Below are 19,207 nucleotides of genomic sequence, written 5' to 3' on the forward strand. Positions count from 1 at the left end.
ACGAAATGGGCGTTGCATCATTATAAGTACCGTTCAATTAGATTCAACCTTTCCACCAGGTGGCCGAACCGGAGGACAACGGGACATATAATTTGCAGGCATCGCCGGTGGTTGGCGCTACCCATGAATAAGCCCCTGAAGGGTTGCATCATACCTCTGGCAACTATCCAGCTGACGTGTCGATTCGGGAATCCCAACGCTCCACGATCACGCACACTCAACTACGGAGTCTTGTTTCCCCTGACGCTCACAGCGTCTAGCATCAGTGGTAATGAATGCTATCGCTTTATTATAGCACGGAAAAGTCAGCGATTCTGCGGGATGAACAGTGCTCACTGCGGTGAATGGCCGACCCAGGACATGACCCACATAGCATTTCCACCCATTCCCCTCGATAAGGACACGGACATAGCGGAATGTCTCGTCATCACAAAACGAATGCTGCATTCGAACGACAAAACCCTAACGGTAGGGAACGCCGCGCTCTGTGGGGAGCATACTGAGCTGCGGCTGCGCCGCCCTGCACTGGCTGCAGCTAGACCCAACCTACACGCATTGTTACGCTTCAAGCATAGCATTGACAGCGAGTTAGCGTTCCGCGGGGAATGTCACTCCACGTAGTCTGGATCGGGATATTGCCCATTGCACGCTGAGGCGATCAGACGGACACGATAGCACCACCCAGCATCGCACCTCACTTCCACAGGCCGCCACCGACCGCACCACACTGGACCGGATCGTTCAACGAGCATTTCACCAATGACGTGGCAGTGCCATGAGCTGCCACCGTTCATCAGATGTTGCCGTACTCGAGACTGGAGCTGCTGGAGGACAGCCGCTCGGCCACCGAGGAGAGGGCGCCGAACTCCCTCCGCGAGCCGTCCTCCTCGTCTGCCGAGCCGTCGTAGCCGTTGTCCCAGCTGGGCGAGCGCACCGCCTGCTTCAGCTCCTGGATGGCGTCGTTGAGCGACCAGAGCTGGTGCAGCAGCGACAGGTCCATCTGGCGCAGCTCGGACATCTGCTGGCGCAGCCGCTGCAGCTGCTGCTCCAGCTGCGCTGAGCGCCGGCCCGAGCCGGAGCCGGAGCCGGAGCCGGGCAGCGGAGCCGCCGGAGCCGCCCGCCGGCCGGTGCTGCCACCTGTCGGGCAGAGACGAGTACTGTGACCGACCGTTCCTGGGGCGCCACCAAAGGTACGTACGGCAGAAGAGGTAGGTACTCGCGAGATATTAGCGAAACATCATGGTCGTAAACGCGCGGTCTGCCACAGAACGGTTTGACCACCTTGCATTCAGTAATGACAGAAGAGGATATGAAATCGCCATTCAGCTATATGGTCTTAGTTGGGCATCAAACATCCAAGCATAGTCTTATAATGGCGATCCAGCATACTTTCTTGTGTTTCGCGTAAAACCCTAAATCGGAAACACAACAAAAGATACAGACCGGGCTGCCCTGACGGCTGCCCCGGCCCACAGAGGGCGGCCGGGCGCGTACCTGCGTCCGGCCGGTGGCAGGCCGGCGCCGGCGGCGCGGGCTGGGGTCGCGCCGGCGGCACGTTACTGTAGGTGGGCTCGTCCTCGGCGTGGCCGGGCAACGGCGGCGGGCCGGCCAGCAGGGCGCTCAGCGAGGGCGGCAGCGGCGGCAGCTCGTTCAGCGACGACATGGCCTCCTCCGGCTGCCGGACGGTCACACGTCACACTGCTGTCCCTCTCCGGCCCATGTGATAACAGCAATGTAAGAATTTGTCATAAGGTCATGGCTGAGCAAGAAACAGCATTAGTCATAGAGTATTATGCATTTTGAGGTATCCCTGGGCTATAAAAGAATATTAGTTTAGGGAGGCATGGCAATAACTCATAATCACAGTGCTAACAGGTAACACTTACTGAAAAAAAGTTTTAAAACTAGGGTTAAGCAAAACAAATATGTTTTTTATGCACTTACTTGATAGCTGATGAATGAGCAGTCTACTCCTTGAACTTCCAGTCCTGCCTACACATAGGGCAGTGCTGGTGCACCTGCTGTGACTCTAGCCACTTGATGATGCAGTGCATATGAAAGCAGTGTGAACACTGACCCCAAACTGGAAACAAAATCAAGCCTGGTCACTGGTTCATTCATCCATGCATAGGTAGAACACTGGCCGTTTGAGCTTCAACTGCAGAATCAACAGTAGAATTTAGGCACACAAATTCGTACCTAAATGCCTACCTATTTAATCCATTCAGGCTGCATAAAACATAAACGCAATGAACTGGAACGATCGAAGGAGACATACCTAGTGGACAGTCGTCTCCTGGTATTTTGCAGTTTGAGCAGGTTGCTTCAAAGGGCATACGACAGATTCCACAGCTATCGTCGTTGGCGATCCACTTCCATGTGGCAACGCCGTGCCATGCTGCCAAGTAAGAATTGGAATGGCTCAGTCATATTGAGTTGATCTAGGGCTAGCACAGAAGTATCACCAACCATTATTACGGAGCGAGCGAAGCGAGCGGAGTCTTTCCTTAGATTAATGGAAATTTCTGAGTATGAGCGGCCGGCCGTGCGGACACTTTTGCGAGGCTTATATCTCAGTCCATAGGTGGGCATCGTTCCCCAAAATTGTAACTTCGTTACTCGTTCTTCCGTTCCTTCACGACGGGACTTCCGTTACTCGTTCCTCCGTTCATCTGCAAATAATGTAACGGAAGTTCTTTAGTCCGTTACTCCGTTACAACAAAAGAAAAAAAAAACGTTAAAATGTTGTGTACAGTGTATTTCACACATTTCTAAGACCATTCAGACACAAACTAAACCTTACTCGAAAACGGAATGTCCACCAAATCTACCAAGACAGCGATCACTGACTGGACACTAAACCTCGGAACCACCGGGTGGTTCTGATGCGCATCACTTGTCCCCGGCCAGATGCCCGTTGCCCTTCACGAACACTATGTAGACGTTCCAGGTTGGCATCTGAGAGGGTAGTCCTTTTTGCACTTAGCACGTCTTTTCCCATCGAGAACATGCGCTCGGCGCTTGAAGGGACGGACGCCCTGCTGAAATTTGCGAACACAACATGCTGCAACGCCAGCTCCTTCCGGAAGGCCAGGTCACTGAGGCCATCTTCCTTCTTCAAGACATCTTCGAGCCAAAATTTTATTATAGCCTTGGCCACAGACTTCTCTATATACAGAAGAAGTTTGTGGAAGTCTTTATATATAGAGAAGTCTGTGCCTTGGCACTTGACCTGCTTGAACTGTGACTGGTCTCAGGTTTAGGTACTAAACCTAACACCCACACACATGGAAGTCTGTGGGTTAGTTGAAAGATCAACCCGCTCGGAAAACGAAAAGTAACGGAATAACGGAGGAACGAAGGAACGGGCTAAACTGTAACGGAGGAACGAGCAACTAATGTAACGGAAGTTACTTGGTCCGTTACCCTTTTTAAAATGTAACGAGTCCGTTCCTCCGTTCCTAAAAATTGTAACGGCGTTCCGGAACGGAGGAACGGAGGAACGGATCGTGCCCACCTATGTCAGTAACCACTCGACCGATTTACATGCGGTAGTTTTTGTAGGGTAGCTTCATTCCTTCTACCAAGTATTGGACTATTCCCGATGCATGTAGGTGACCCCTTATGCGCGTGCCACGTGCAAAACGAAGAGGTGTCAGTTTTGTAATTGTTGCAATCTCTCGGTAACTACTTGGCCGATTGCACTGAAAGTTGGCATGTAGGTAGGCACCCACTAGGCAATGCATATCCATGTGCCAGAGTTGGGGTGCTGCTGCATGTGTGCACGTGCAGGGGTCGTTTCCAGATCTCGAGAACGGCTCAACCAATTGCTCTCAAATTTGGTACACAGTTAGGGACCGGTTAGTAGGGTGCCGTGCAAAAGTCAGTCGGGACCCATTTTGCACTTGCGCATGTGCAGGGTGCTGCTTCCAGATCTCGAGAACGGCTGGGCCTATTGCGCTCAAATTCGGCACATCGCTAGAGACTGGTTAGTAGGGTGCAGTGCACAAGTCAGTTGGAGGTACCCCCTCGCAATTTCGCACGTGCAAGGCCCACCCTCTCGCTCGCTCCATTAGTCGCCCCAAAAGGCGTTATAATGGTCATAAAAAGGTAGGTACATCAACATGCCTGCATTTGTAGATAGGTAAGTACATACTCAATGAAGAGAGAATACCTATTACTATGCAATTGCGTAGGTAGGCAATACAATGATTTATTGTGATAAGTCCAAATTTAAGACAAGGCAAACATCACAATAAAACGAATACTGAAACTAGATGCATGCTTACCTTTCACAGTTACTTTCATAAGATTTTTTTGTTATTTAATAAATTAATTGATCATTGCAACCACGGTATATAGAGAACTGCAACCAATGCGACGACCATTTCATGCAGGTACCTATATATAACCAAGTATACGTAACAGCGGTGCATGCGTAAAAAGTGGTGGGCACACCAAAATGCCAGATGTGACACTAGCGAGAATCTAAACAACAAATACTAGTGACATATCGGAAAGTCACTAGCTTTTCAACTAGGTCACTAGAAATACTCGGAAAAACATGGAGTCCGGAGAAATGTGGAAAGAGCAATGCCATGCATGGAAATTCAGTTTACACGATATGTGGACTTAAAGTTTTAACTAAGCGCATAAATTTTAATGCATCACTAATTGCGGTTTTATTTTATGGAATGTCCAATTCAAAAGAATTGGTATGAATGAATGCAAGAATGCCGGTCCCCGTGGCTGGCGCCTGGCAGAACTCATTCTCAAAATTCTGCCAGACCTTGAAACACGCTTCTGAAATACGCTTCTGTGGTTACATATTTTCCTAACTACATGAACATGAGTGTAAAACATAAATGTCATGTCATGATAAAGAAATTAAAGACAAAAGATGAGCGCAAATACAACAACATACAAATACAAATGAACTTGTAGTCAGCGCGCCCCTTTCCCTCAACAAACAAAAAACAAACAAGTGAATGGTTTATTGTTATTCTCATTTGTGTAACGGTTTACATAGCCTTGTCTGTAGCGTTTACGTATAAGTCGCCATCTTGCATTGAGAATTATCAAAAGACTTAAAAAGTCTTTAGCATTCCATCTGGCATTCTATATTCATGGGCCTTGGCTAGCTTCTTTGGCTATGTTCTAAGACCTGTCAGAATGAGTAAAAGAACTACGTCATTGTTAGTAGACCAATCAGGGTCGTGGTAATGCAAGCGCTGATTTGTCAGCTTTCGTCATTTTGTCGATGCTGTTCGCGAACATACTTATTGAATACAACTGTCGGAGTCACTTCACAATCGTATCATCTTTTTGCATGGGACATGCGAAACGTTTTACTGTCCACAACGGCGAAGGGTTAATTCCAGTTAGGGGAGAGATGTCATATTGCGCCACCTTAAGGATATCGGCCTATTGCGGCTAAAGATGACCAGCTGTCATGCTTGATGATATCTCAAATTGTACCTCAGTTATTTTGGCATCAAATAACAACTCCTAATTTGTATCACACCCAGAAAAATTAACAAGAGAAAAGTTTTCCGACACACCTGCAAAGGGCGCATTTACGGACTACCCCATCGAAAACGGGCTTCGGTAAAAACTGGATTGCGTCAGCTGGCTGGCCAGCTGGCAGCATACGATAGGTATTTAAATCTAGATACAAGCGAGGTAGTAGGATAGACATAGATATTTCAACTGGCTTAAAATGAAAAATTGATAGGAAAATATGAAATCTTTTGCATCTAGCATTGATATGTAAGAAGCTCTGCTAGCGCCACCATACGGCGCCAGCTGGCAAATAATCCAGTTAATACCAGAGCCCTCAAAAAGCGCCCATGCCTCTCATGTAAAAGCGCCCTATTAAAACAACGGTTTGCCACCTAACTAAGTAGCCTATTTGAAAGTGTCAGCCCATTAGCCATTCATGCTGTGAAGGCTAAGGTAATGGTAAGGTGAGCGCTCTAATAATCAAAGTGTTCAATGAAATGTGTCCCAACCACCAGATGCTGTTTCTCTGGGTTGAAGAATAGGGCGCAAATAGGGTGGGCACAATTACGAATGGAACACATTTTTCATGAGCTTCAAATATGGCGACGACAGCGAAGCCACGGTGGTGATAAACTTTCAAAACTACCATTAAACGAGCAATTAACAATGATTATTAGTTGAATCACTATCTCTAAGATAAACCATGACACTAGCAAAGGTCGAAATAGACTGTTTCGCGTAAGAAAATAGAGGAAATCACAAAAAATGGTCTGCGAGAAAGCTGAGACACCTCACCTGCCCCCGTGGACCGGAATAAGAGCGAGTTATTGGTGGTGAAGTAAATGCACACATTCGAGTATTCGTTCGAATCGAATTTGGGGCAGGAGGAAGGTGTGGCGCATTTAAGAACATGGCGCAATATGACCTCTCTCCCCTACATAGTAGCATTTTCTTGCAATAGGCCTGTGAAAGAAGTCTTGATTGATCTGAGTCTTTCTTTGTTGTTGTCTCTTGACTGATTTTTCGTCATTCTTACGTGAGTATTATTTCTTAGCCGCGCAAAGCATTTACTTTGTATTTTTATTATGCTTGGCCTTACCAATTTTTTTTATTAATAATACAACAATTTTTCAAATTGACGGAGAATTAGTGGGCCAGTGTAACTGGCCATTATAGCACGTGTAACTGAGCTCGCGGACCTTGCTCTGCTTCCAGCGTGTTATGGCTGGTCGGGTCGGTCAGGCCTGACCTTAGGTTCTTAGGGTTGTGACCTTAGGTTAATGTCAATTTAAAGTTGCTCATGTCACCAGGTTGGCCATAGCAGCTCATAACTCATACTACGTAGCAGTCGCTTCAGCAGGTCTTGTCAGTTCATCGGTGGCTTTCCAGGCTCGCTAGCTCAATTTGATGGGGAGCTAGTTGACTTTGATGACCTTAGTGACGTCATATATTACCTACATCTGAGCAGTGCCTAATTGAAGCAGCAGACCTTGCAAGTAGTATATAAATGCACGATTCCATCTGCTTTAGATATTTAACCCTCGTCCCGTGGGGGGGGGCGCCAATTTGACCTCCTGTGGTTTTTCCTGATAAACAAGAAAACGGCAGCGCGCAGCGCCGCCAAATTTTCAGTACCTTCCCGGGCATCAATTTGACACCTTCACGCAAAATTTCAAGTCTTAGGTCACTTTAGGTCAAGAGTTATTGAGGTCAAACTGAGGTCATGTTCGAGCAAAAATGAGCAAAAAAACATGACATCTTGAAACAAAATCTACAGTTACCAAGCAATTTCAAATTTCTTTATATGGTCATGTAGACAAAAGGCGGCGCTACAAAATGGCCATCTCGGATTTTCAAAATTTTGGGTTTTTGACCCTCAAAAATTCAAAAAATTGATTTTTTAGAAAAACGCTAAAAAACAAAATTTTCCGAATAACGAAAAAGCCGTATTATATGTGATAGTCCCTGCACTCTTCTATATACATACAAAATTTCAGATCGATAGGTACCTCCTTTTTTGGCCAAGTTATAGCGAAAAAACTTCAAAATTGATGACGTCAAATTTTTTATCTCAAATTTTAGCAATTCTAGACCACGTAGCGCAAAACAAAGACCTCTATTGAACTCCCCGTGACGAGCTGCATCGAATAGATACCCATTTTATGCAAAAATATCAACTTTGAAATTTGACCTAATTTGACCTGACCTTGACCTGACCTTGACGTGACCTTCACCAGAACATAATCTAAACTGACCCCAAAGGCTGCCTGACCCACATAATCTTATTTGGCATGTAAAATGGACCATAAAACATGCATCACATGATATTTTCATATTGTGACCCTCAGTGACCTGACCTCTGTGACCTGACCTGGTATCAGTGACCTCAAATAGCAAAATATGTGTTTGACGAGCATGATTTCCCCATCGATGATTTTCAATGAAATGCATTTTACTCGATTTTGCAACGCATTTCTTGAAATGCCTGTAAATGGTGAAAATTCGACCTTTGACCTGACTTGTGACGTCATCGGTTTGACCTAGGTCAATGAAATTGGGTCACAAGGTAGTTCCCTGATGGGGCTATCCAGCACCGTTTGCCGCTTGTCGCTATGTTGCGTGGTTCTCTTAGGGGGGGGGGGGGGGGGGCAAATTGCCTCCCCCCCCCCCCCAACAGGGCGCGTTGCTCGGCAGACCCCAACGGGGCGCGGGTTAACATCATTGCCATTTCCCGGTACTAAAACAGCAGTGAACATGATGTTAACCCGTGCCCCGCGGTTAACATCATGTTCAGCCATACGTGCCCTGCTGGGGGGGGGGGGCAGATTCTGCCCCCCCCCCTGTCTAACTTCCGAACTGATGGTCGTAGAAAGACGGGGAAAACGGCAATCAAAAGCTCTCAACAGAGCGGCTCTTAAGAGCCAATTTTTTTTGCTTAAGTAGGTCAGAGGTCAGGTCAAGGTCAGGTCAGGGGTACAAAATGCAAGTTTCTTCAGAATCGGCCTTGCACCGTAGTTGCCAAAGAATGAACTGAGACTGATTGCCCAAAGCGTGTTCTTAGGCTACCAATAGGCTACAATATCATGCAAAGGTCAAGGTCAAGGTCAGGTCAGGTCACCAGAAACAAAATATAGAAAAGGGCATGTGCGACACATGTTTTATGGGTCATTTTATTCATAGAATTCAATAGGCACACTCAATAAGTGATATGGACCACATCTGGATGAATTTCAGGTCGAGGTCAGGTCAAGGTCAGGTCAAGTGAGGTCAAATTTTGAAGTTGGTTGTTAAGACTTAAAAGGAGTTTATCTGATGCAGTTTTTCACGGCAAATCGAATGGTGCTATTTTTCTTTCCGTACGAAGTCTAGAACTTCCAAAAAATCATTTTTGAAACGATTCTTCTAAAAATTGGTTTTAGGAGCACATAGACCACTTCTCTGACATATATTCCGTTTTTTTTCGATACACTCAAAATTTTGGATTGTACAGTTATTTTCCCAAAAAAGTCAGTTTTTTTAGAAACAATTTGGGCCCAAATCCAAAATTTTCAAAAAACGAAGATAGGCATTTGATAGACAAAGTAGAATCACATATAACCTTTTTTGTAACGTCTTGATTCCTTTAAAAATGAAGATTTTAGCGGCGTTTAAAGTTTTGCTGTTTTTGAGGCGAAAATGGCGTGACATGACGTCACTCATACCAGGGCTGCGGAGTCGATGGATTTTCGGCGACTCCGACTCCGACTCCGGCTTTCAAAAACCAGCTCCGACTCCGACTCCGACTCCGGGCAGAATTGTCGACTCCGACCGACTCCAACTCCCGACTCCGACTCCGCAGACCCAGCAAGGCTGCGGAGTCGACAGATTTTCGGTGAGTCCGCCGACTCCGACTCCGGTCACAACTGTCGACTCCGACCGACTCCGACTCCGACTCCGCAGTCCTGACTCATACGTCATTTTCTCAAAAATTTTCCGGCGGGTTTCGCTCAAATTTTTAGGGAAAGTGTTCAATTGATGTATGATAAGGTACTGAAAGTTTAACGTTGCTGGCGTAACGCGTTTAGAAGTTATTGGCGAAAAACGGAGGGGGGGGGGGCAGATTCCGCCCCCCTAGCGGGGCGCGGGTTGATATTATTAACCGCATTGACTTACAATGATGTAGTCACGTGACCGGCCTGACCTAGGTGATCTTGATGAAAAATCTCAAGGGGAGACCCGGAAGGTATGGGCCCCTGGGAGGTATGGGCCATCGCAGTTTTGAAGAAGTGTTGAGCATTTTTTTTTTAAATAAAACATTTGATCGCGTAAACTGGTAGCAGCCATTCCGTTATACAGCCCACGTGATTTCCAAAATCTTCCTCAGTCTTCTTTGGCAATGAGCGGTGATAAAGCGTTTTTGCCCTCTTCGAGTAAAATACGGTACTTACAGAAAATTCGTGATAAATTTGAACCGGGCTCGTTTTATGTCAGACCATCGCTAACATAAAGTTTAAAGCATGCAAATTAAGACTGAATAGACAATTTAAAGCTTTCTTGCAAGATTATGAGCTGAGATGCTACGCACATTCTGGCGTCCTAACCGGGAGGTTCGGGCCACTCGCCCCCGGTGATCCTAAATCAATAAAATGATGCTTTCATTTAATGTCCTCTTCAATCAGTTTTATTTTTGTCGTGCAAGGTCGAAAATGTAACTACAAATTCCATTCGAACAGAAAAATATTATTTATCTTATTTCATGGAGCATGATGAGTTTACCAAAATACATATGTGCCCAAGTGACCTCCATGAAGTAAGATGTTGGCCGCCTATGCGGTTCCTGGGCTCTAAGAGAGATCAAGGTAGATACCAGCTACGAGTATTGTTCTGATTGTCGAGAAATGAATATGAAACATGGCACCGGCCCATGCCTCCCGGGCCATGGCCCATACCTCCCGGTGTATTTTGATGGATCGAAAAAGCGCATGATTTATTGAAAGTTATCTCGAGACAAAATAGTTGATCCCAGATGCCTAATATCAGGCACGCTTTGCAGGCGAAAGACAATTTCACGCACACATAGTGAAAAACCAGGTCTAGCCACTGCTCACTGGAAGAAAATTGTCTTTTCACAAAACCGGCCCATACCTCCCGGATCTCCCCTACGAGTTGTGGGTGATTGGGGAAGTTGCTACGTCTACAGGGTGTCCCAGAATTACCCGAACATTTATTTTCTGACTAAAAGTACAATTGCGCTCGATTCTAATGATATACAAGCATCATACTTTTATAAGATATCCCTTAGCTATCGAGCTTGGGGACTGTGTGCTTTTGGTGACCGGTCATGGCTCGAGTCAATTGTTACCCAGAGTCAAGTAAGATTAGTCCTTTTCCGTTTTCAGCTTAAGCCACTAACAGGCAACCGTGGTGAATCAACTCCCGTTCTCTACTTTGTAAACGAACTTTCGGCATGGTTTTTGCTGGAGAGCTTCAGTAGCTCATCTGCAAGCAGTAAGGATTGAGCAAAGCGCAATTATATCAGCTAACGAAGCCAGAGAGAGCAAGAGGTAAACCTAATTGACAAGCTTGGGCTCGGCCAAAAAGGGCCATGCACCAGCTGTCAAACGGGTGGTTGCTTGTCATGGACAACAAACGTCACCGATCTAACTAAAAACTGGCATAACGATATATCAGTATTATCTACAAAATATCAGTCTACTTCGCACCACTATCTTTGACAAAATTTTGGAATTTGGGGTCCTTCGCCTGAAAAATATGCGAAAACTTTGGGGTCCTTCGCCTGAAAAATATGCGAAAACTACGAGAAAAGTAGCGCAAATCACTACAATTCATCCCAAAAACATAACTTATACAACAAAAAAGGATATTGAAGCACACTTTGTGGTCTAACGAAGGTATTCTGTCATTTGAACCGCCCGAAAAAGGCGTGTGTGAACTTCAAATGGCTGCAACGCCCCAACAGCGGAGAAGACCAAGCACCCGTCGAAAATCAAATTGTGAGACATTTTGAGCTACTCATTCGGCTTGATATGATGGCCCAAAGACAACCGTTAGCACAGAGTACTACTGTGGTAATATTCTAGCATTACAAAAACTGGATGCCGCGAACCAAATGGCCATGAACGGGTTTGTTTTGGAAACCAAATCTGTTGGAAGTCAAAGGTCGCGCCATGTTCAGGCATGGAGCTTCTCCACTTCAGATGTAAAAAACGCGGCGAAAGTGGTGTAGGCACAAATTTTTGTTTTGGGGGATAATGCCTTATGGCCTGGGAACACTTTGACGTTAAGTTTATCTTATATGATCGTATTATCATCCGGCAAGAGGTCAAAGAAAACAGGCCTACAATCAGTTTCGAGAGACCCGTAAAACAACTGAGACGGCAGCAGTGGCTGCCATTTTCCATCATTGTCGGCTAATCTTGTAACTAGCGTATCTATTGCATGTGCTATTTCATAGCCACTCTAGTTGACTATATAGGACGATAAAAAGAAAAAAGCGCAATCATGTCTGCCTTATTTTATACGCTAATTAACAATGTTCGGGTAATTCTGGGACACCCTGTAATAAGTTTCATCGCCCTGCGAAATAGCCCCTGGCGGCTGGCGCTGAGTGAGGCCTGAGGGCGTTGCAAAGCTGCGACATTTAGGATCGTGCAAAGATTCTTTTTGCGTTATAGGTCAGTGACCTGACCTGACCTAAAATGTGATTGGTGTTTCAAGATCCAGCTTGCATATAAGGTTAGTAATGCCAGTTATCAGCCCACTCCCTTTTTAACGTGTTCTGAGCAACCACGATAAATTAAAAGTTAATTCGACCAGAAAGAGCTAAATCATGAACTCAACTACAGTTACATATAATTATCATACACATGTATACATGTGTATGATAATGTTTGTTGCATATGTGCGACAACACGTTTTTACCCTTTAGTGGCACGTTTTCCCTTGTTTTGGCTTACTTTAGGTTCATAAGACAGCTTCAGATCGTTCAGATTAATTGATCGTAATGTTTCTGTGCCTGGTTCATTCTGCACGTTGTCATCTCTCACACATCCAGACACGACCTGATGCTACCTGTGGTATAGGTGTATAATATATTTTGACGATTCAGTGTCAAGATTTGAATAAAACAAAGGAGAATCTTCAAATTGTCTCGTAAAAACGACATTAAATTTGCTGTAAGACTAGCAGCCTTTATTATGGATGTAAAATTGTTTAACTGTCATGCAGTTGTGTCACAAATCTGCGCAGGTGTTGTTTCCAGCGAGAGATTCTGCTATTTTTCTTTATTGATGCATTGTGGTGGACCTTAAACCTGTCTTTACGGTATGTAGTGTTCTGAGAGTGGACCGGGCTATGATAGCTGTCTAGTCGTTCAGGCGCTCTACCTAGCTTAATGCCACATTGCTACCCTGATTGGTATCTACAGCAATGGATGATGTGTTGAGTGGCGTGATGTCTGTGTTCTATTGTTTTCTGAATGTATGTACCCTGTGTGGTGTGGTGCGGGCGGGTCCAGCCCCAGCTGACGCTGTTCGTCCCTGTGTTTCAGCCGGCGAGTGTCGCCCAGTCGCCGAGCCTCCAGACCGCCGCCATGCCCAAGTACTTCTGTGACTACTGCGACACCTACCTGACGCACGACTCGCCGTCTGTGCGCAAAACCCACTGCTCGGGCCGCAAACACAAGGAGAACGTCAAAATCTACTACCAGAAGTGGATGGAGGAGCAGGCCCAGTCGCTGATCGACGCCACCACGGCCGCCTTCAAGGCCGGCAAGATCCAGAACAACCCGTTCGCGGCCGGCAAGGGCCCGGTGGCGGGCCGCGAGGGCGGTGCTGCCATCCCGCCGCCGGCCAACATGGGCGGCGCGCCGGTGCGGCCGCCGCTCGGGCCCGGCCAGCCGGCCATGGGACCGCGCGGGCCCCTGATGGGGCCCTACATGGGCCCGCCCATGATGGGCCCCGGCATGCCGATGGGCGGGCCGCACATGATGGGCCCCGGCGGGATGCGGCCGCCCATGGGCCCGATGGGCGGGCCGATGATGATCATGGGCGGACGGCCGCCCATGATGATGGGAGGCCCGGGCATGCAGAACTAGTGTGGGCGGGGGGCGGCGACGGCCCCTGGTCCGCGCTGAGACTGTCTGGCTGGGCCCGGGCAGCGACCGGCTGACCGGCCGCCGCTGTCCGGAGTCGGTGGACGCTGCGGTGGACGCTACGGTGGACGGTGGACGCTGCGGTGGAACTCACTATGTGACGTTCTGTGGATGTCTTAACGACCAGCCGAGTGGACTGTCGGCGCGTGGTTGTCATGTCATTGTCATTGCTGGTGTACCATTCCGCTCACTATCGTTTAACTAAGCGAGTTATAGCACCAGGTAACTTTGCCTCGTCATTTTACACCCATGGACGTGCGTATTCTCTGGTAAAATTTGCCCTCTTGAAGATTTTTTCCCCGATTCATTTGAGTCGTTCCTTTTCTCTCCAGTCCAGGTAATGTCTTCAAACGTTTTCTCGTACTCAGTGTTTTTAATTCTTTCTGTCCAGACCATTCATTGCGTAAATATACCAACCAAAGCCTGTTCTGAGCTGGTTTGAACGCGCCGGTTGCAGGGACTGGCTGATTATTCGGAGCTCGGTCCCCGGCTCTCGGCCCTCCCTCTGCCGAGCCGGGCGGTCGGGGATCGCGGAGGGACGGAGTACACTGGACGGTCCGATACGTGTGGGGAGGGCGGGGATATCGGGGAGCCGGGCCAAAGAGCTGCCCCTCAGTGCTGACAAATCTCACCGGGTCACAGCACAGGCCGTGGGTCGAATACCGGGGACAGCACGGTGTGGGCTGATCAATGCAGAGTTACCGGGGCTCTGCATGGTGTCAGTGGTTGGCTAGGGCCGGGCGGCTGCACTGTAAACTCCGCTCCAGAATCGCTGCCTAGCACTTCGTCATTCGATTACGAGTTCCAAAAGCACACGGATCATTCATACACGAGAACCTGGCCTGCTTACTATGATTTCAGACGAGCGTGAAATACGTTCAACGCGTTTAGTCAAAGGCCGGGAATGTAAGAATTATATACTTCCAATATGTATTTATATTAATATACTTTCGATAACCTGTTTGCCTTATATGAGAGGTGGCTTGCGCCGAAGATGCTGGTTACGGACAATCAGCAGATATGAACCGAGGTCCCTCAATAAATTTCTCATTATTTTCCTCGCCGTGCCGCAGAGGGAATCTCTCGGAAGCACTGTTTTGTTTTGCAGTTGACTGCATTATCGATGAACGGAGGAATAACCGAAATAATTTAAAAGGGCCATAGTTCATAGAAAAGGGGAGCTGCAAACGGCCTGTGGGTGGGGATACAGTCGCCTGTTTGATCACGGAATTGCACGACTGGTTGAGAGCCAGCACCTGATACCGGTGGCAGGCGGCCTCTAAGGACACTGTAGCCCCACCGCTTCAGTCACAACTACATACTGCAGTCCAGCACATAGAAATATTCGCAGCACTTTACGTTAAATCGTACCGCCTCTCTCTCTCTCTCTCTCTCTCTCTCTCTCTCTCTCTCTCTCTCTCTCTCGCTCTCGCTCTCGCTCTCGCTCTCGCTCTCTCTCTCTCTCGCTCTCGCTCTCGCTCTCGCTCTCTCTCTCTCTCTCTCTCTCTCTCTCTCTCTCTCTCTCTCTCTCTCTCTCTCTCTCTCTCTCTCTCTCTCTCACTCCCTCCCCCTGTGTTGTCAGGATGTGGTGTCACCGGGCGATGGTGCGCGCTCTGCGACCCGTTTGTCGACGCTCCTCCAGTACGGCGGGCCCGGCGACTCCCGTCGAGCCGCCGCCACCCCCGGCCGAGCTGCCACCGCCCCCAGCCGAGCTGCCGCCGCGGCCACACGTGCCTGTGATGCCGGCTGAGGTGTGCTCCCTGCTGGCTATCCGACCCGGAGACACCGTCATTGACATGACGTTCGGCGCAGGAGGTGAGGACGCATGGCGATGACGTGAGTGATGATGTGGTGCGTTCCAATGGGTACGGCTGATGAGCTGTAGGTCACTGAAAGGGCAGCCGGCGAGCGTTGGTTTTTAGTTGTGCGTGCGATAGGTGCTTCACACGCGTAGGTGTTATGTTTATGCAGTTCACAAGTCACAAGTCCACAGGCCGCATTACCTAGTGCTTAGCTCCTGGAGTTCTGACCTGAGGGTGGGGCAGGTCATACGGACTGGCTGCTGGAGTCCTTCCCCGCCGACCTGACATGCCCTGCCCTCAGGTCATGCTACGCGACTGCTCGAGTCAGTGCCTGTCTAACACGAGTCTTGGCCTGACCCCAGGTCAAACTGCCTGGCTGCTGGAGTCCGCCCCGCTCTGACCTGACCTGCCCTGCCCTCAGGTCACACGGAGCGTCTGCTGGAGACAGTCCCTGATCTGACCTGACCTGACCTGCCCTGCCCTCAGGTCACACGGAGCGTCTGCTGGAGACAGTCCCCGGTCTGACCTGACCTGATCTCAGTGTACCATTTTTCAGACTTTTTGGTGGCAACTCACACCTAATGGGGAAAATATTTTCATCCCTAAAATATGAATGACTGACTTTACTTCATCTCTGAAAAAGGTTTCATGTATTCGAACAGCCAGTTTACATGTCACTTGACAGTTGATGGACCCACATCCTTTTGTTTCACACCCTGTCAAGATCCTGACATGAAATCCTGGTTTATCAGTTGACATAAAAATTAGCATTACCTACAACATTTTTCAAAAATAGTTCAGTTATTTACTTTCTTTTTTCTCATTCCAGGGTTTTTTTTTCATCAGCACACCCAACCAAAATCCAATTTTAGAACACTGCCTGATCTGGCCTGTCCTGTCCTCAGGTCACACGGAGTGGCTACCCCAGTTCGACTCGCGCTGACCTGACTCAGGTCACACGGAGCGTCTGCTGAGTCCGTCCCCGGCGTGACCTGATCTGACCTGCCCTGCCCTCAGGTCACACGGAGCGTCTGCTCGAGTCCGTCCCCAGTCTGACCTGACCTGCCCTGCCCTGCCCTCAGGTCACACGGAGCGTCTGCTGGAGTCCCCCCGCTCTGACCTGAGTCCTTGCCCTGCCCTCAGGGTGTCTGACAGTCCCCGGTGTGACCTGCCCTGCCCCACCCTCAGGTCACACGGAGCGTCTGCTGGAGACAGTCCCCGGTCTGACCTGACCTGATCTGACCTGATTTCCCCGGCGTGACCTGCCCTGCCCTGCCCTCAGGTCACACGGAGCGTCTGCTGGAGACAGTCCCCGGTCTGACGGTGTACGCGCTGGACCGCGACCCCTCGGCGTTCGCGCGCGCCCGCCGTCTGTCGGCCGAGTGGCGCGGCTCAGGCCGGGTGGTACCGCTGCTGGGCAGGTTCAGCGAGCTGCCCCGCCTCCTCACAGAAGGTCAGTGGCCGGCAGCTGCAGCTGGCTAGCTGGGCAGCTGCAGTCGGGTAGCTGGGCAGCTGGTCCGGTGGCAAGGTTGTATCGACGGCCAGCCAGCAGTAGTTTTGGGTCTGATGTAGGAGCTGCGCGATCAGCAGACAGTTTTGGGTATGCCGTTTGGCTGAGGGTACCTGAGGAGATGGCCGTTTGGGCTATGGTAGTCTGTAATTCTGTATGTCTTAGCCTGTATGTGCTCAGTGTGTCCTGCACACCTGTTCGTGCCCTGTGTGCCTTATACACGTGTACTGGCCTGTGCCGACAGCCGGCGTTCGGCCCGGCTCGGTGTCGGCCGCCGTGCTCGACTGCGGCTGCTGCAGCACTCAGCTGGAGGACGCCGGCCGCGGCTTCTCCCTGGCGCGAGACGGGCCGCTCGACATGCGTATGGACGGCCAGCGGGGCACCGACGCGCCCACGGCCGCCCAGCTGCTGGCACACGCCTCCGAGGCCTCCCTGGCGCGCATTATCCGCGCCTACGGCGAGGAGCCCATGGCCAGGAAGATCGCGCGCGCCATCGTGGAGGCGCGCTACATGCTGCGGCCGCTGCGCACCACCGGCGAGCTGGCGCAGCTGGTGCGCGCCGTCTGCCAGCGCGAGCGGCGCGACAAGCTCGGCCGGCCGGCGCACGCCGCCACGCGCACCTTCCAGGCGCTGCGCATCTTCGTCAACGACGAGCTGAACCAGCTGCACGCCGGCGTTGCGGCGGCGCACGGGGCACTGCGGCCGGCCGGTCGGCTGGCCGCCCTCTCCTTCCACTCGCTCGAGGACCGGGTGCTGAAGGAGGCGCTGCTGGCGAGCCCGCTGAGCGAGGAGGCCGGCCGGCGCCACCGGACCGGCCGGCACGGCGCCGCCCTCTGCGCCCCGGACCCGGCCCTTCTGCCGCCGGCCCAGCTCAAACGCTGGCGGCCCGTCAACCGGCGCGTGCTGGTGCCCAGTGAGCAGGAGGTGGCGCACAACCCGCGCAGCCGCTCCGCCAAACTGCGAGTGGCGGAGAAGTGCTGTGGAGAGGAGGAGCTCTGAGACCGCAGGTATGTGCCCACGGCCGGCCGGCCGGTGTCGGCAGACAACCCGGTGGCCGGTGTTATGGTTTGCTCTGTTGATGCTTGATCAGTGTAATAAATTGGATTCAGTTGCTCACACAGCTTCTTCTTGCTCAGCCTGAATGATCTCTTAGTTTTCGCTCTAGCATCGCAACATTTGTAATCGAGTGTCTTGAAAGGTTCACGGTTGCTTTCGAAAGTCAGTTTACGCCCAATCAGTCTGTTGCACGTTTTCATCTCTAAGAAGGGAATTGAATTCGCACGATATAATTCAGATTCGAATGTTAACAAACCCGCTGAATTGAGCACGTTCCACAATGCATTCAGACTCTGTTGCGAATGGCGACCGTGATCGCTATTCACAGGGCGCCGTTACGTCAGTAGCTAATGATGTAGCGTCCGTCTCTGCCACTGAAGACGCCACTTTCCATCGCAGACCAGGTAAATGAAGCCGATCCAACTCTGTTGCCGCAATAACGGGCATCTCGCTAGCTATCAGTGCAGAAATGTTCACACGTGTTTAGAAAATAACGTTTATGTCGTCACAATGAAACATAAAAACGGTGATCAATAGGTCAAACAAACACAAACACACACTGAAGCACACGCACAAGCATACGGAATCGTCAACCAGTCACGAACACTGTAGAACTGGTATCAACAGTCGACACGGAACATTGACCAGTGATGTGATATCCCACCCGCTCTTCGTAGACAGTAACCTGCTCAAATAGATTACAGCCTATTGAGCTCCGGGCTCAACTCACTGTATCGTTGATTGTGAATCAAACACTCCTGGCCAGCCCTACGTCTAGCATTCCTACCCACATTTGTGACGAAACGAACAACGTGCACGGGTGTCAAATGGAATGAATTCAACGGTAAATAGCTTTGTGACCTCCTCCCTACCCCGGCCCCAGCCGCACTACATCACATTACCACAGTCCCATGGTGCACCAGACTGGCGCAATCACCTCCAAGTCAGACACATCACAGGAGTTCCGCGGCATGCGGTTGCCGCTGACTTTGTACCCAGCAGGGGATGACGCTGTTCTGAGCCAGACACATCACTGAGGCTGTCATGGACCAATAATAGTCTTTTCCGCCGCATTGGGTAATACGACTTACCAGGACACGTTTCGGCGGTCTCTGCGCCGTCACACAGTCTGTATGATCACAGTCTGTCCACCGCCCGCAGCGGAGACTGACAGTCGGGGGTGTA

General features: G+C 49.8%; 3 protein-coding genes across 7 annotated transcripts; 2 read left to right on the forward strand and 1 right to left on the reverse strand.

Annotated features, from left to right (window-relative positions):
• Positions 1–264: 264 nt before the first annotated feature.
• On the reverse strand, positions 265–5,590 carry LOC122372845 (leucine repeat adapter protein 25-like). Of its 2 annotated transcripts, none has more exons than XM_043350476.1 (5): positions 5,562–5,590; positions 2,279–2,398; positions 1,945–2,083; positions 1,495–1,675; positions 265–1,137 (listed from the first exon to the last, which is right to left on the reverse strand). In XM_043350476.1, exons 4-5 carry the CDS (start codon positions 1,661–1,663, stop codon positions 794–796), a joined length of 513 nt encoding a protein of 170 aa, XP_043206411.1. In that variant the 5' UTR covers positions 1,664–1,675; positions 1,945–2,083; positions 2,279–2,398; positions 5,562–5,590; the 3' UTR covers positions 265–793. The 2 variants fall into 2 exon arrangements, with proteins under 2 accessions (XP_043206411.1, XP_043206400.1); XM_043350465.1 differs by lacking the exon at positions 5,562–5,590 and adding an exon at positions 4,290–4,473.
• Positions 5,591–5,650: 60 nt separating this feature from the next.
• Positions 5,651–14,080, forward strand: LOC122372824 (U1 small nuclear ribonucleoprotein C-like). Of its 4 annotated transcripts, none has more exons than XM_043350442.1 (2): positions 5,651–5,966; positions 13,052–14,080. In XM_043350442.1, the coding sequence occupies exon 2, from the start codon at positions 13,094–13,096 to the stop codon at positions 13,595–13,597; it is 504 nt and encodes a 167-aa protein (XP_043206377.1). In that variant the 5' UTR covers positions 5,651–5,966; positions 13,052–13,093; the 3' UTR covers positions 13,598–14,080. The 4 variants fall into 4 exon arrangements, with proteins under 4 accessions (XP_043206377.1, XP_043206361.1, XP_043206386.1 ...); XM_043350426.1 differs by having other exon boundaries at positions 5,828–5,961; XM_043350451.1 differs by having other exon boundaries at positions 5,843–5,955.
• A 1,157-nt stretch (positions 14,081–15,237) lies between these two features.
• LOC122373016 (probable methyltransferase-like protein 15 homolog) lies at positions 15,238–18,082 on the forward strand. Its single transcript, XM_043350739.1, has 3 exons — positions 15,238–15,469; positions 16,739–16,909; positions 17,211–18,082. The coding sequence occupies exons 1-3, from the start codon at positions 15,238–15,240 to the stop codon at positions 17,963–17,965; spliced, it is 1,158 nt and encodes a 385-aa protein (XP_043206674.1). The 3' UTR covers positions 17,966–18,082.
• The last annotated feature ends 1,125 nt before the right edge of the window (positions 18,083–19,207 follow it).

Source organism: Amphibalanus amphitrite, unplaced genomic scaffold, assembly GCF_019059575.1.
Source record: "Amphibalanus amphitrite isolate SeventyFive unplaced genomic scaffold, NRLGWU_Aamphi_draft 000037F_arrow, whole genome shotgun sequence".
NCBI classification, from domain to species: Eukaryota; Metazoa; Arthropoda; class Thecostraca; order Balanomorpha; family Balanidae; genus Amphibalanus; species Amphibalanus amphitrite.

Bases quoted from the DNA above. Each gene is read 5' to 3' on its own strand.
- LOC122372845 (XM_043350476.1), bottom strand. From the start codon at position 1,663: ATGTCGTCGCTGAACGAGCTGCCGCCGCTGCCGCCCTCGCTGAGCGCC. The intron at 1,138-1,494 runs GTACGCGCCCGG...TCTGCCCGACAG, and splicing joins CTGCCACCGGCCGGACGCAG to GTGGCAGCACCGGCCGGCGG.
- LOC122373016 (XM_043350739.1), top strand. From the start codon at position 15,238: ATGTGGTGTCACCGGGCGATGGTGCGCGCTCTGCGACCCGTTTGTCGA. The intron at 15,470-16,738 runs GTGAGGACGCAT...CCCTGCCCTCAG, and splicing joins CATGACGTTCGGCGCAGGAG to GTCACACGGAGCGTCTGCTG. The intron at 16,910-17,210 runs GTCAGTGGCCGG...CTGTGCCGACAG, and splicing joins GCCCCGCCTCCTCACAGAAG to CCGGCGTTCGGCCCGGCTCG.